This window comes from Nerophis ophidion, linkage group LG01 (genome assembly GCF_033978795.1).
Source record: "Nerophis ophidion isolate RoL-2023_Sa linkage group LG01, RoL_Noph_v1.0, whole genome shotgun sequence".
In the NCBI taxonomy this organism is placed as follows: Eukaryota; Metazoa; Chordata; class Actinopteri; order Syngnathiformes; family Syngnathidae; genus Nerophis; species Nerophis ophidion.
The window spans coordinates 58,054,382-58,070,458 of record NC_084611.1 but is presented as its reverse complement, the minus strand read 5'-3'; the positions used below and the strand labels follow the sequence as shown (position 1 = coordinate 58,070,458).

The 16,077-nt window shown below is 38.9% G+C and overlaps 1 protein-coding gene across 1 annotated transcript in view; it reads right to left on the bottom strand.

Moving 5' to 3' along the window:
- Window positions 1-14,505, bottom strand: part of LOC133557524 (insulin-like growth factor-binding protein 4) — a 119,748-nt gene extending 105,243 nt beyond the window's left edge. Inside the window, exon 1 of the mRNA XM_061908045.1 lies at window positions 13,892-14,505. Coding sequence (XP_061764029.1) covers window positions 13,892-14,222 — 331 coding nt within the window. The 5' untranslated portion in view covers window positions 14,223-14,505. The remainder of the gene's footprint in view (window positions 1-13,891) is intronic.
- Window positions 14,506-16,077: the final 1,572 nt, after the last annotated feature.

Here is a 16,077-nt window from a genome sequence, read left to right as displayed (position 1 = left end):
TGTTCTGAACATTCTACACACAATACCCCATATGAACAATGTGAAAAGTAGTTTTTTTACATTTTGCAAATTTGTTAAAGCCCAAAAAACCGTACAAATCCCAAGTACATATGTATTCACAGCCTTCGCGCGATATTTTGTTGTTGCACCTTTGGCGGCAATTACAGCCTTGTGTCTTTTTGAATATAATGCCACATACCTACAGGATATTTGGGCAGCTTTGCTCATTCTTCTTTGCCATTTTTTTATTATGCAGCACCTTTCAAGCTCATCAGGTTGGATGGGAAGCGTTTTTTTAATCCAGTATATCTCTGTACATAGCTCTATCCCAGACCTGTTAATCTTTTCAATCTGGCCCTCCGGACATTCCCAAATCATTTTTTTTTTAATCTTTAAGATGGAAACTGTAGGTACCATTTTGATGTGCAGTGATGTTTTCAAATGACCGTAAGTCTTGAACTATACAAAGTATGTCAATGGTAGGAATCTGAGTTTTTTGCATGATATACTAGTTACTATGGTAATGTAATTAGTTACTAGGGTAATCTAATTAGTTACTATGGTAATCTAAGTCACACAGTGTGGGGGGGAGCGTTTCCACAGAGCGTTTCCAGAGCGGTCAGCCTGAAAGGTCAGGTGTTAGGGACAGACGCGGAAGAATATTTTTACAACAAAGCTCTAAAACTTAGTGATACATCAGATATATCAAATTGTAGGTGGATTTTAATTTTTTTATTTGTACCTTTTCATATTTTGCTGTGTTAGTTGCATTTTTGTTGATTGATTGTAAAACATGTCAATCGAGAGGGGGTGTGACGTTCATATGTTGTCAAAATTCAGTGTTTTATCGTTCATAGTAAATATTGTAAATCCCACATTCTTTATTTTCATGTACATTCTGTGTGTGTTATCTGTTTTTTTAAGGCGGTCTGTCAAAACGTTTTTAGCATTCCATCAGGCATTACAAAGTTAAAGTTAAAGTACCAATGATTGTCAGACTGCAAAAACTGAAATCTAAGTAAGATTAAATATTTCAAATAAGGGTGATATTTGCTTATTTTCTGTCTGATAAGATCATTCTTCTCACTAAGCAGATGTTATGTTAGAGTGTTTTAATTGTTTTAAGTGTTTTGGTCCTAAATTATCTCAGTAAGATATTACAGCTTGTTGCTGAGATTTGATGACCTATAATGAGTAAAACATGCTTGAAACTAGAATATCAACTGTTGCAAAGCTGTGTCGTCAACACTCGCAAGTATAAAACTACTTTTTTAAAGTAATAATTTCTTACTTCACACATGAAAAAAAAAATGATGATGCTGAGCGCATATCATTATGTCAAGATAATGGCACAAGCATTTACTTAATTTAAGAATATTTTTCTAAATATTGAGAAAAAAGTTCTATTTTTTTTCCTACCAAGAAAAGTGCACTTGTTATTAGTGAGAATATACTTATTTTAAGGTATTTTTGGGTTCATTGAGGTTAGCTAATTTTACTTGTTTTGGAAAGTTTGTTGTTCTATTGGCAGATAATTTTGCTAAATTCAAATAAAATACCCCTCATCTTTGTACATTTTTTTCTTGTTTTTAAACACTGACTTTTTGCAGTGGGTGTGGCAAAATTATTCTCTGCATTTGACCCTTCACCTTTGATCACCCCCTGGGACGTAAGGGGAGCAGTGGGCAGCAGCGGTGCCAGCGACCTGGAATCATTTTTGGTCATTTAACCACCAATTGCAACCCTTGATGCTGAGTGCCAAGCAGGGAGGTAATGGGTCCCATTTTAATAGACTTTGGTATGACTTGACCCGGGGTTTGAACTCACAACCTACCGATCTCAGGGCGGACACTTTTTGCTGTGTTTGATGCATTTTTGTTGCGTTTCGCTTGATTGTAAAATATGTCAATCGAGAGGGGGTGTGACGTTAATAATCAGTGTTTTATCGTTCATAGAAAAATTAAATTCAGTTTTTAAGGCGGTCTGTCATAACTTTTATAGCATTCAATCAGACATTATTGTGAGGTTTTGTATTAGTGTTCCTAAAAAAATAGACACATCTTTTTTCTCTAAATTTGCCCCTCCCACAAGTCAAAATAATTGCCCAGGCCTGATCTATCTTAACTACCCTCCTGGGCATGACGTCAAATTGCATCCGGCAGTGGGGTCTTGGGGCACTAGGAGGTTAACCCGTTTACTACTGTCACCCCAGGTGGCCCTTGGCAATGGTCTAGTACCTGACTGCCCCCGAGCCAGGGATACGGTGACGATCTCAACGGCCAAGTAGGCGGAAGCCGGTAGATGTGAGAACTACTCCAACAGCTGTTATGGGGAAATAACAACCCAAGACCTCAACGGCGGAATAGGCGGAGGATGACTGCTAACCCTGTGGAGCGTCACAACGGTTGCAATGGCGGATAAAGGATGCAGCAGAAAAGGGTCCCCAGTCGTCATGGACTCCATGCCACTGGACCCTGACCCGGATCTGTCAAGGATCGTGTGGTGACTGTCTGTGCACCAGTCTCCCCACGTTAAACAAAGTCACGCACAGGCATCCTCCATAAAGGGATACACCCCTACCAGGAGAATCATGGGGGCCCAAACCCTTGAATGGGGCGTGCCTTGGGGCAGCATAGCTCGGTTGGTAGAGCGGCCGTGTCAGCAACTTAAGGGTTCCGGGTTTGATTCCCGCTTCCGCCATCCTAGTCACTGCCGTTGTGTCCTTGGGCAAGACACTTTACCCAGCTGCTCCCAGTGCCACCCACACTGGTTTAAATGTAAATTAAATATTTGGCTTCACTATGTAACGCGTTTTGAGTCACTAGAGAAAAAGCGCTATATAAATATCATTCACTTTACTTCACAAATACCATGAAACAGGCGTGCTCCCACGGAGCAGAGTTGTGACACGCTTCTCGTCCTTTGCTTTTTGTTGTGTTGTTGATAGAGATATACGATAATATCGGACTGCCGATATTATCGGCCGATAAAGGCCTTAAAATGTGATATTGGAAATTATCGGTATCGGTTTCAAAAAGTAAAATGTATGACTTTTTACAACGGGGTGGTACACCGACATAGGGAGAAGTACAGAGCCCCAATAAACCTTAAAGGCACTGTCTTTGCGTGCCGGTCCAATCACATAATACAGTATCTACAGCTTTTCACACACTCAAGTGAATGCAACGCATACTTGGTCAACAGCCATTCAGGTCACAAACAACTTTAACACTATTACAAATATGCGCCGCACTGTGTATAAAATAGTCAGGATGTGGTCATGAATACAAAGGATTATGGGTATTTGTTGTGTTGCGTTTATGTTGTGTTACTGTGAGGATGTTCTCCCGAAATGTGTTTGTCGTTCTTAATTGGTGTGGCTTCAAAGCGTGGCGCATATTACTAAGTGTTAAAATTGTTTATATCACAACCATTAGTGTACTCTGTGTCACCCAGTATGCCTTGCAGTCGTGTGCGTGATGCTGTGGAAGCTACACACTACATGATGCTGGACTGACAAGTAGATCGTGCATGATGTAGAAGGCAATAAAGCCAATGGCTTCATAGCACGCACTAATATTTAATATCTGAGTGACTGTCGGCAGCCATTCAAGAGAATAATAGCGTCTCTTATTGACTTCTTCGCTTTGTGACACGGTCCTTAAATGGCTCTTAGAATGGCAAAGGATACCGATCCCAGAACCATTTACATCAAATGTCTCTGGATGGTTTAACCGCCACCCGCCCGAATCTAATTAAAATCTATTTTTTCGTCATGTCAACCGCCCGACCTGCGGTTTACCCGTGGAGTCTGCGAATGAGACCGCAAACCGCGCATCTCTACTGTGCGGTGTGTATGTTACGGACAGCAAAGCCCTGTCTGTTAAATGAAGAGTTTTCTGAAGCTGTCTGTGATTGTTGATATAATAATGTAGCTACATCATAAAGCCTACATGAACTCCATGGTGTTCAACAGTGGTCCCAAACTACGGCCCGCGGGCCAAATTCGGCCTGCCAGCATTCGAGATCTGGCCCGCGGGAAGTCCCAAGTTAAAAAAAAAAACTATGTATATATATATGTATATATATATATATATATATATATATATATATTTTTTTTAATCTGTCCTTTCTAATCCATTTTTATACCGCTTGTTGCTTGTTACTCTGAGTACGCAAGCCGCTCAGGCAAATCACATTGTCTCGATGACGTGCTATATATATATATATATATATATATATATATATATATATATATATGTATATATATATATATATATATATATATATATATATATATATATATATATATATATATATATATATATATATATATATACATATATATATATATATATATATATATATTTATTTATATATATATATATATATATATATTAGGGCTGGGCAACGATTAAAAATTGTAATCGAAGTTAATCGCACTATTTCTCCGATGAATCGCGATTAACTGCATTGTATACGCAAAGCCCAATAATGAATTCAAAAGTAGTGTGTAGTGCACCTTTATTGGAATATTCTCCCACATGAACAAAAGCGCCAAAACATTTGTTGTGCAAACACAATTTAAATCAGTCCTTGTTAAACAGTAGCAGTTAAATAGTATATTTTATGAAAATCAACTAAAAAAAATGTAAATACAAACATTTAAGCTTATTGCCACTGCCAGGGTATTTAAGTTATCCTGTTTGTTATGGAAAATAAATATAATCTACATACAAATCTCTGAGCCACAATCATAACATCCGAACAGGCAATTTCTGAGGTAACAGCAGAAAAAATTTTTTTATCAGGTATCTTTTGTTTGAAAACCCATATTATAGGTAGTGGGATGTTTTAGGGAATTTTTGATCAAAATATCCATCGTAGCAATATTAATAATGTTGTGTTTATTATGCGTAGTGCACTTAAAATAATTACGACCATATCTAGGAATTGATATGATGGGAGTTTTCCGACTGTTTGCTTGGTGCTTTGATAAACTGAACGCATATACATGGTACTATATTGTGATGTTATGAGCCAGGGAAAAAAAGAACTACCCTACCCAGCATGCAACAGGAGTGACGTGCATGCGCGGTAGCCCGGTATAGGTTGTGTCGCCATGACGACATCTTGTATGTTGTGATATGCACGCTCTGAAAGCAAACGTTAAGAACTCAGCCAACACTCCTCATCTGCATTATTCATAAATAGACAGACAACACAAATACTCCGCTGCTTCACAGGCCGCTGGCTAGTATTCCCATGCTAGCTAGCCGGTCTAGCAAGCACGTGTCATTCAGTCCAAAACGGCCCGATCTATCCATATCCAGAATTGTCTGGCGGTCATAAGTGATCCCGGAGTGACCACGCTGTAAGCCAGCCATGAAATTTGCAGAATTGTCCGATATTTTTGCCAAATGTTCCATCTTTACCAAGAGCCCTTCGACGCCGAAACCCGTCCAGGCGCCGCCATCTTGTTAAAAAAAGGCGTTAACAAAATAAAAGCATGTAAACAACATACGCAAATGTCCGATAAAATAATTGTCGGCGTTAATAGATTGATGAGTTAACTCGTAATTAACGCATTAATTTGCCCACCCCTAATATATATATATATATATATATATATATATATATATATATATATATATATTTATATATATATATATATATATATATATATATATATATATATATATATATATATATATATATATATATATATATATATACACAGAGCCGATATATTATCAAATCGCGGCCCCAAGAATCGATATTGAATCGAATCGTGGAACACCCAAAGATTCGCAGCCCTAATTTATATATATATATATATATATATATATATATATATATATATATATATATATATATATATATATATATATATAACACAATGCGGCCCCCTAGTCAAGAAGTTTGGGGACCCCTGGTTTAATGCATCCAGCGGGGCATCACAACAAAATTAAGCATTATAATGTGTTAATTCCATGACTGTATATATCGGTATCGGTTGATATCGGAATCGGTAATTAAGAGTTGGACAATATCTGAATATCGAATATTGGCAAAAAAGCCATTATCTGACATCTCTTGTTGACGGTCTTCTTCGGACGGAGTGATTTATACCAACCATTCCTGTGAACGGTTGGGATCTGCTGCCCAGAAGAATTGATTTACAGTATCAGGCACGGCTCCCCCCCTCTTTGTTATGACAGGCTCCGAGGGTAAGGAGAAGCGTGGAGCCGCGCAGGACAACGTAGTCGGATTACAGGACAACAAAAGTGAACTTTTGAACTCGGCCAATGTTTAAGAAAGAGGTGAACCATCCTGCTTCACTTCCATTGCTGCAGACCCCCAAGTTATTTTGTTAGATAGATAAATAGTACTTTATTGATTCCTTCAGGAGAGTTCCTTCAGGAAAATTAAAAATGTTCATACTCTCAACAGCTTTCCTCCTCTTTCTGATTCCTTTTAGTCACGCTATGTGCCGGGCCTAACCTATGCTGGCCGCGCACTGAGAGCAGAAGGCTCTCATTTCAGCTCTGGCAAAAAAAAAAAAAAAAAAAAAAAGAGTGGCGATGAGCTCATTCTCCTGCAGGAGCTGGACGTGGTGGGCGATGCACTCGAAGGCTTGTTAGGGCTTGGAGGGGAGGGTGGGTGTGGGGGCAGTGGAAACAGATGCACTGGAGATGAGTGTCCTGGGAGTTTTTTAATGACTGATCCAACTCTTTGTTGTTCTGGCCGGAGCTGAGAGCCTCTACCTTTTTAACCAGCCGGTCTGGATCGAATCATAAGTCTGTTAACAGTCGCCTCGCACGGAAAGACGTTGAAAGTCTGCCGAGCCGATAAGGTGGCCGTGCGAAAGTGAGAACAGGAGAACTCGCAACAACAGCCAGACCAGAAAAGGAAAAAGCGCCGAGTAGACGACTGATTGCACGCAGCTCTTATAGACTCCATTACTGTCTTTTTCATGCAGCGCCTTTTTATTGGCTCCTCCTGCCACACACACACTCAATCAATCCCAGTCCCTCCACTGTGCCTGGTCTCAGGACTGATTCTTAGAAATGTCTGAATGCAAGTAAAGGCCTAAAGGTTGCACTATCCTCCAGGGCAGTGGTTCTCAACCTTTTTTCAGTGATGTACCCCTGTGATTTTTTTTTTTAATTCAAGTACCCCCTAATCCGAGCAAAGCATTTTTGGTTGAAAAAAAAAGTTGGCCCTGCGATGAGGTGGCGACTTGTCCAGGGTGTACCCCGCCTTGAACTATTTGGAAAAAAAAATATGAAAATAACTAAAAACGTGTTGAAAAATAAACAAGAGATTCAAATATAGATAAAGATTTCTACACATAGAAGTTTTTATTTTTTTAATTATTGTTATTTTTTTTCCCAAGATGGCGCTGCTATAGTGGCTGCTGTCTTGGCTGGGTGAGCAGGTGTCGGACATCTCAGTCTCCTTGGACGTATCCTCGCTCATCCATGCGGACTGGACACTGGCCGAGAGTTGGTTGGCCGCCGAGAGTGGAGTCGGCTCTCTTGGTTGCTTTGTTGGGTCTGCTCCTGTCTCTGGCCCTGCTCCCTCCACCCCAGCGGACGATGGCGTGGAACACCGCAGAGGCCACCACATTGTATATGTTTCTTTTACTTTTTATTCATAGCTGTATGTAGTAGTGGCTGGTTTTATCCCCTGCTTTAATGTCTTTTGTGTTCTTTGATGTTTATTTTAATTTTCCTGAAGGAACTCTCCTGAAGGAATAAATAAAGTACTATCTAATCTAATCTAATCTAATCTAATCTAATCTAATCTAATCATCTATTTAAAGTGCCCTCTTTGGGGATTGTATTAGAGATCCATCTGGATTCATGAACTTAATTCTAAACATTTCTTCACAAAAAAAGAAATCTTTAACATCAATATTTATGGAACATGTCCATAAAAAGTCTAGCTGTCAACACTGAATATTGCATTGTTGCATTTCTATTCACAGTTTATGAACTTGCATTCATATTTTGTTGAAGTATTATTCAATAAATATATTCATAAAGGACTTTTGAATCGTTGCTATTTTTAGAATATTTAAAAAAAAATCTCACGTACCCCTTGGCATACCTTCAAGTACCCTCAGGGGTACGCGTACCCCCATTTGAGAACCACTGCTCTGGGGCAGTGTTTTTCAAACTTTTTTTGCCATTTCTGGAGGCACACCACCAAAATCACAAAAAAACGAAACTCAGTTGACGGTAAAAAGTCTCTATCGCAATTGTTGGATATGACTTTAAACCAGTGGTCTCAGACACGCAGCCCGCGAGACGTTATTTTGCGACCCACACCTTAATATGAAAGTTTAATGTTAGTTTGGCCCGCAAGTTTTACAAACCCTGTTTCCATATGAGTTGGGAAATTGTGTTAGATGTAAATATAAAGTACAATGATTTGCAAATCATTTTCAACCCATATTCAGTTGAATATGCTACTAAGACAACATATTTGATGTTCAAACTGATTAACATTTTATTTTTTTAAATAATCATTAACTTTAAAATTTTATGCCAGCAACACGTGACAAAGAAGTTGGGAAAGGTGGCAATAAATACTGATAAAGTTGAGGAATGCTCATCAAACACTTATTTGGAACATCCCACAGGTGTGCAGGCTAATTAGAAACAGTTGGGTGCCATTATTGGGTATAAAAGCAGCTTCCATGAAATGCTAAGTAATTCACAAACAAGGATGGGGCGAGGGTCACCAATTTGTAAGGAAATTGTCGAACAGTTTTAGAAAAACATTTCTCAACAAGCTATTGCAAGGAATTTAGGGATTTTACCGTCTACGGTCTGTAAAATCATCAAAATGTTCAGAGAATCTGGAGAAATCACTGCAAGTAAGCGATGATTTAACGGACCTTTGATCCTCAGGCAGTACTGCATCAAAACCCGACATCAGTGTGTAAAGGATATCACCACATGCGCCCAGGAACACTTCATAAAACCACTTTCTGTTACAACAGTTGGTCGCTACATCTGTAAGTGCAAATTAAAACTTTACTATGCAAAGCGAAAACCATTTATCAACAACATGCAGGAACGCCGTCGGCTTCTCTGGGCCCGAGCTCATCTTAGATGGACTGATGAAAAGTGGAAAAGTGTTCTGTGTTCTGACAAATCCACATTTCAAATTATATTTGGAAACTGTGGACGTGGTGTCCTCCGGATCAAAGAGGAAAATAACCATCCGGATTGTTATAGGCGCAAATTTCAAGAGCTAGCATCTGTGATGGTATGAGGGTGTATTAGTGCCCAAGGCATGGGTAACTTACACTTCTGTGAAGGCACCATTAATGCTGAATGGTCCATACAGGTTTTGGAACAACATATGTTGTCATCCAAGCAACGCTATCATGGACGCCACTGCTTATTTCAGCAAAACAATGCCAAGCCACGTGTTACGACAGCGTGGCTTTGTAGTTAAAGAGTACGGGTACTTTCCTGGCCCGCCTGCAATCCAGACATGTCTCCCATCGAAAATGTGTGGCGCATTATGAAGCGTAAAATATGACAACGGAGACCCCAGACTGTTGAACAACTTAAGCTGTACATCAAGCAAGAATGATAAAGAATTCCACTTTCAAAGCTTCAACAATTAGTTTCCTCAGTTCCCAAATGTTTATTGAGTATTGTTAAAAGAAAAGGTGATGTAACACAGTGGGGAACATGCCCTTTCCCAATTACTTTGGCAGGTGTTGCAGCCATGAAATTCTAAGTTAATTATTATTTGCAAAAAAAAAAGAAGTTTATGAGTTTGAACATCAAATATCTTGTCTTTGTATTGCATTCAATTGAATATAGGTTGAAAAGGATTTGCAAATCATTGTATTCTGTTTATATTTACATCCAACACAATTTCCCAACTCATATGGAAACGAGGTTTGTATATGAATGGCGCTTGACAGCGTTGTGTTATTTGGGTCCAAAATGGTTCTTTCAACGTTCTGGGTTGCCTACCCCTGCGTTTGTGGAAAAGCGGCAAATGAGTTGCCATGGAGACGAGGGTTTTTTTTTACATGCCTGGCTGCAGTCACACCGCGACACCTGTCCGTCAGTAATAACAGTCCCTGATAACCAGGACCAATTCAAACCGTTAATTATTTTTTTTATTGTTTAATTTGCATTGCCTCACACGATGAACACTACATTTATTTCTATATGACGCCCGGATAACACTCCGGGAGCCGTCACTTTTTTTGCGATCGCTATCCCGGTACTTTCCCACCTATTATCAGCCGACCGCCGTGTTGCTGTGGAGAGGAAAAGCGGAGCGAGACACATTGCGTAAATACCATCATTATTTTCCGTGCGTCGGCTAAATACAAATATATTCCACAACCCTAAACATGTTTTTTTCAAATCCAGCAGTGAAGAGAAAGCTTCCAGGAAAAGTGTGAGATGCAATATTTCTTTGTTGAGCACAGGGGCACCCCGACGTGTCTTATTTGCACAGAGAAAGTTGCGGAGCACAAGGGATACAATTTGAAACGTCATCATACAACTAGACATGCTGAGGCGTGTGCAACATTTTTTTTAAGAAATATTTTCTTGCGGCCCAGCCTCACCCAGACTCTGCATCCAGTGGCCCCCAGGTAAATTGAGTTTGAGACCCCTGCTTTAAACCATAACCAAGCATGCATCAATATACAGTAGCTCTTGTCTCAAAGTACTGTCACCACCTGTCACATCACACCCTGACTTCTTTTGACTTGTTTGCTGTTTTCCTGTGTTTAGTGTTTTAGTTCTTGTCTTGCGCTACTATTTTTTATTTATTTTTTGTATTTTCCTGGAGCAGTCGTGCTTTGAGCGATATTTCCCGCATCTACTTTGTTTAAGCAATCAAGAATATTTGAATTGTTTTCATCCATCATTGTGTGGATAAAATCTACAATGTGGGCACCGTCTTTGCTCCAGAGTAAGTCTTTGCTGTCGTCCAGCATTCTGTTTTTGTGTACTTAGTAGCCAGTTCAGTTTTAATTTTGTTCTGCATAGCCTACCCTAAGCTTCAATGCCTTTTCTTAGGAGAACTCACCTTTTGTTCATTTTTGGTTTAAGCATTAGTCACTTTTTTACCTGCATGCTGCCTCCCGCTGTGTCCGACATCTACAAAGCAATTAGCTACCGGCTGCCACCGACTGATATGGAAGAGTATTACACGGTTACTCTGCCGAGCTTAAGACAGCACCGACACTCAACAACAACACATCATTTGCAGACTATAATTACTGGTTTGCAAAAAATAAAGTAAGTTTCGTAGTTTAAGTATCATCCCTGCAAGACGAGGAATAGCTCAACATGCTTCACTACACACCGTAACTCACCGGCTTCACAATGTAAACAAACGGCACTGGTGGCTCTAGACCTGACATCCACTGTAACGATACCAAGTACAGGAGCGTATTTAGTCGATATTATTATATGTCGATATTTTTATAACATCACAACATATTTTTTTGTTTTTTTTCAAATTCATGTTATATTTATAAACTCACGAAATACGTCCCTGGACACATGAGTACTTTAAATATGACCAATGTGTGATCCTGTAACAACTTGGTATCGGATCAATACGTAAATTTGTGGTATCATCCAAAACTAGTTTGAAGCATCCAAACAACAGAAGAAAAAGTGATTATTACATTTTAACAGAAGTGTAGCTGGAACATATTAAAAGAGAAAATAAGCAGATATTAACAGTAAATGAATCAGTAGATTTTCTACCACTTGTCCTTAATAATGTTGACGAATTAATAGAATGGAAAATGACACAATATGTTACTACATATAGAATAGAAAAGAATAGAATAGAATGGAATACAATAGAATAGAATACAATAGAATATAATAGAATAGAATAGAACAAAAAGTACTTTATTGATCCCTGGGGGAAATTCAGCACCACAGTTCACTCACAATAAACACTAATAATAATAAATAATACACAACATATATTATATATATAATATATGAATAATATAAATATATTCTACATATATTCTACATCTACAGTAAGTGCAGTCAAGAAGGAACATATGTATTATACAGTCTGATGGCTGTCGGTATGAAGGACCTCCTGTGTCGTTCCGTGTTACATTTAGGGAGTCTGAGCCTTCCACATATGTCAGCAGCTAAATTAGGAGTCTTTGTTTGCTTACTTACTTCTAAAAGACACGTTGTTTAGTATGTTCACTATTTTATTTCGGGACAAACTTGCAATAAGAAACCTATGTTTAATGTACCGTAAGATTTTTTTGTTAGAATAAAGACAATAACGCAATTTTTTGTAGTCCCCTTTACTTAGAAAAGTACCGAAAAGTACTGAAAAATATAAAAATTATTTTGGTACCGGTGCCCAAATACTGTTATATTGATATATTGATACATATATATTTATAAATATATATTTATATATAAACTAGGGCTGTGAATCTTTGGGTGTCCCACCATTCGATTCAATATCGATTCTTGGGGTCACGATTCGATAATATATCGATTTTTTCTATTAGATTCGATTCTCGATTCAAAAACGATTTTTTTCCTGATTTAAAAGGATTCTGTATTCATTCAATACATAGGATTTCAGCTGACATGCAAGCAGAGTAGTAGATTTTTGTAAAAAGCTTTTATAATTGTAAAGGACAATGTTTTATCAACTGATTGCAATAATGTAAATTTGTTTTAACTATTAAACGAACCAAAAATCAGACTTATTTTATCTTTGTGAAAACATTGGACACAGTGTGTTGTCAGGCTTATGAGATGCGATGCAAGTGTAACCCAATGTGACACTTTTTAAAAAAAATTATAAATGTCTAATGATAATGTCAATGAGGGATTTTTAATCACTGCTATGCTGAAATTATAATTAATATTAATACTGTTGTTGATAATATTCATTTTTGTTTTACTACTTTTGGTTTGTTCTGTGTCGTGTTTGTGTCTTCTCTCAATTTTTCTGTTTATTGCAGTTCTGAGTGTTGCTGGGTCAGGTTTGGTTTTGGTTTTGGAATCGGTTTGCATTTTTACGGTATAGCTGTTTGTTGGATTGAAACAAACAAAAAAAAAATTAAATCAAAAAAATAAATAGATTTTTAAAAAATTAAAATCGATTCTGAATCGCACAACGTGAGAATCCCGATTCGTATTCGAATCGATTTTCCCACACCCCTAATATATATATATATCTCTGGATAATCCAATCAAGACATATATATATATATATATATATATATATATATATATATATATATATATATATATATATATATATATATATATATATACTGTATATATATGTGAATGTGTATGTATATATATATAAATATATATAGAAACATATATATATGTGTGTATGTGTATGTTTATATATATATATATACATACATATACATATATATATGTACGTATGTATGTATGTATGTATGTATGTATATATATATATATATATATATATATATATGTATGTATGTATGTATATAAATATAAATAAATATATATATATATATATATATGTATATATATATATATATATATACACATATATATATATATATATATATATATATATATATATATATATATATATATATATATATATATATATATATATATATATATATTTGTCTATATATATATATATATATCTATATATATATATATATATAAGTCTGGCCCCCGGCCAAATTGTTTTAACCCAATACGGTCCCCAAGTCAGAAAGTTTGGTGACCCCTGGTGTAGTGTGTGCGACTAACAGTTACCCACTATGGCCAACACTCTCACAGAGGATGCACCTCACTGTCAACAGACACCATAGAACTCCCGAGTCGAGGTCGCCCCTTACCCGAGTTCTCGTCCACCTCCCTCTCGTCGGTGCAGACTCCCTGGCCGTGCATGAGCGAGTGCAGTGGCCTCTCGATGCCCAATGGCGGGTAGCAGCGCAGGCCCGTGCCACAACGCGGGGAGTAGACGCCGCACTGCGCCCCCTTGGGCAGGGCGCAGGTGGGGCAGCAGCCGCAACCGGGCTCCCGCACCGTCTCCTCGCAGTTGTCCGGCAGCTGACAGCTGGCCAGCTTCTCCTCGGAGCACACTGGGCAGCGGATGGCCTGGTCCGACCAGCACAGCGCGGCCAGCGTCAGAGTCGAGAGAGCCCACAGGCCACCGGGGTGCACCATGGCGACACCTGACCTAGGCTTCTCCGGGCCTGCGCAAGTTTTTAAGAGAAGAGGACTACAAAGAACGTCTTTTGTCCCGGAGGGTCTTTGACACAGCGACTCAATGGACCATGGCACGGACGGACGTTTCGACTGGTTCAGGTGCGGTCCAGGGTCTCGCTGCCTTGTGGTGCAGGAAGGGAGGTCAACAACAGCTGCAGGCTCTCCTATCGCCGCTGTGCAAAGAATGGCTCAAGTTGAGTGGCTCTCTTTGGACTTTATACTGGTCTGTGGACACGCCTCTTTTTTTACAGTGAGAGAGGAGCTGAAAGGCTTAGCAGAAAAAAGCTTCCTTTCTCTCTCTGGCTCTCGCTCGGTCTCTCTCTCTGCCGGCTGCTCCTCACAAACACAATTTGACTCTCTCTGCCTCATTCTTTCCTTTGTCTTGAGAAGCGGACCGCAGATTCACCGAGGCCTAGGCGTGCGCTGCCAGCCGTTTTTCAAGCAACCACATGTTCTCGTTTGCTCTCTCCTCTGAAGTGGGCAGCAGTAAAAACAACAAGAAAGAAAAAGAAACGGACGGTGTTAACCCCACAAAAGCCTCGTCCCCAAGTTGTAATAACCCCAGCTTTTTATGCGTTTTTGAATGAGTCTTGTTTGTGTTTGTCCGCCTTTTCAAAACACGTGTATTTTATTGGGGTGCATTTAATTGCCCCCCCCCCTCCATTAGCCCGGGTTCCATTGCCTCCATTTTACCATGGAAACCTTGCATGTATTGTACTTGCCTTTGTGAGGATGCTTTTCTTCTTCAAGCGGGTGGCCCGTTGCCACGGCGAACCAATGGGCGGGTCGCCAAGCCTTACATCTCAGGTGGGTGCTTTAACACGTTTTTTTTTTTTATCCACACCAGACAATTCATGCGCATCGATACAACTATTAATAGAATCGATACCAATGTGAGTATTGGTATCGGATCAATGCTTTGTTGCAGTTTCTTGACATGCTCTGCCAGAGAGTAAAGAGTCAGCACTAAGAGCAAGCAGCCCATGACAATTAGAGATACCCGATAACGGCTTTTTTGCCCATATCCGATATTCTGATATTGTCCAACTCTTAATGACCGATTCTGACATACAGTTTTGGAATTAACACTTTATTATGCCTAATTTTGCTGTCTCAAATGGCTGGTTGTGTAGTCATCGAAGAAATTTCTACACATTCATTAACAAACCCCGTTTCCATATGAGTTGGGAAATTGTGTTAGATGTAAATATAAACAGAATACAATGATTTGCAAATCCTTTTCAACCCATATTCAATTCAATGCACTACAAAGACAAGATATTTGTTGTTCAAACTCATAAGCTTTATTTTTTATTTGCAAATAATATTTAACTTAGAATTTCATGGCTGCAACACGTGCCAAAGTAGTTGGGAAAGGGCATGTTCACCACTGTGTTACATCACATTTTCTTTTAACAACACTCAATAAACGTTTGGGAACTGAGGAAACTAATTGTTGAAACTTTGATGGTGGAATTCTTTCCCATGCTTGTTTTATGTAGAGCTTCAGTCGTTCAACAGTCCGGGGTCTCCGGTGTCGTATTTTATGCTTAAAAATGCGCCACACATTTTCCATGGGAGACAGGTCTGGACTGCAGGCGGGCCTGGAAAGTACCTGCACTCTTTTTTTACGATCCACTCTGTTGTAACATGTGCTGAATGTGGCTTGGCATAGTCTTGCTGAAAGAAGCAGGGGCGTCCATGAAAAAGAGGGCGCTTTGATGGCAGTATATGTTGTTCCAAAACCTGTATGTACCTTTCAGCATTATTGGTGCCTTCACAGATGTGTAAGTTACCCATGCCTTGGGCACTA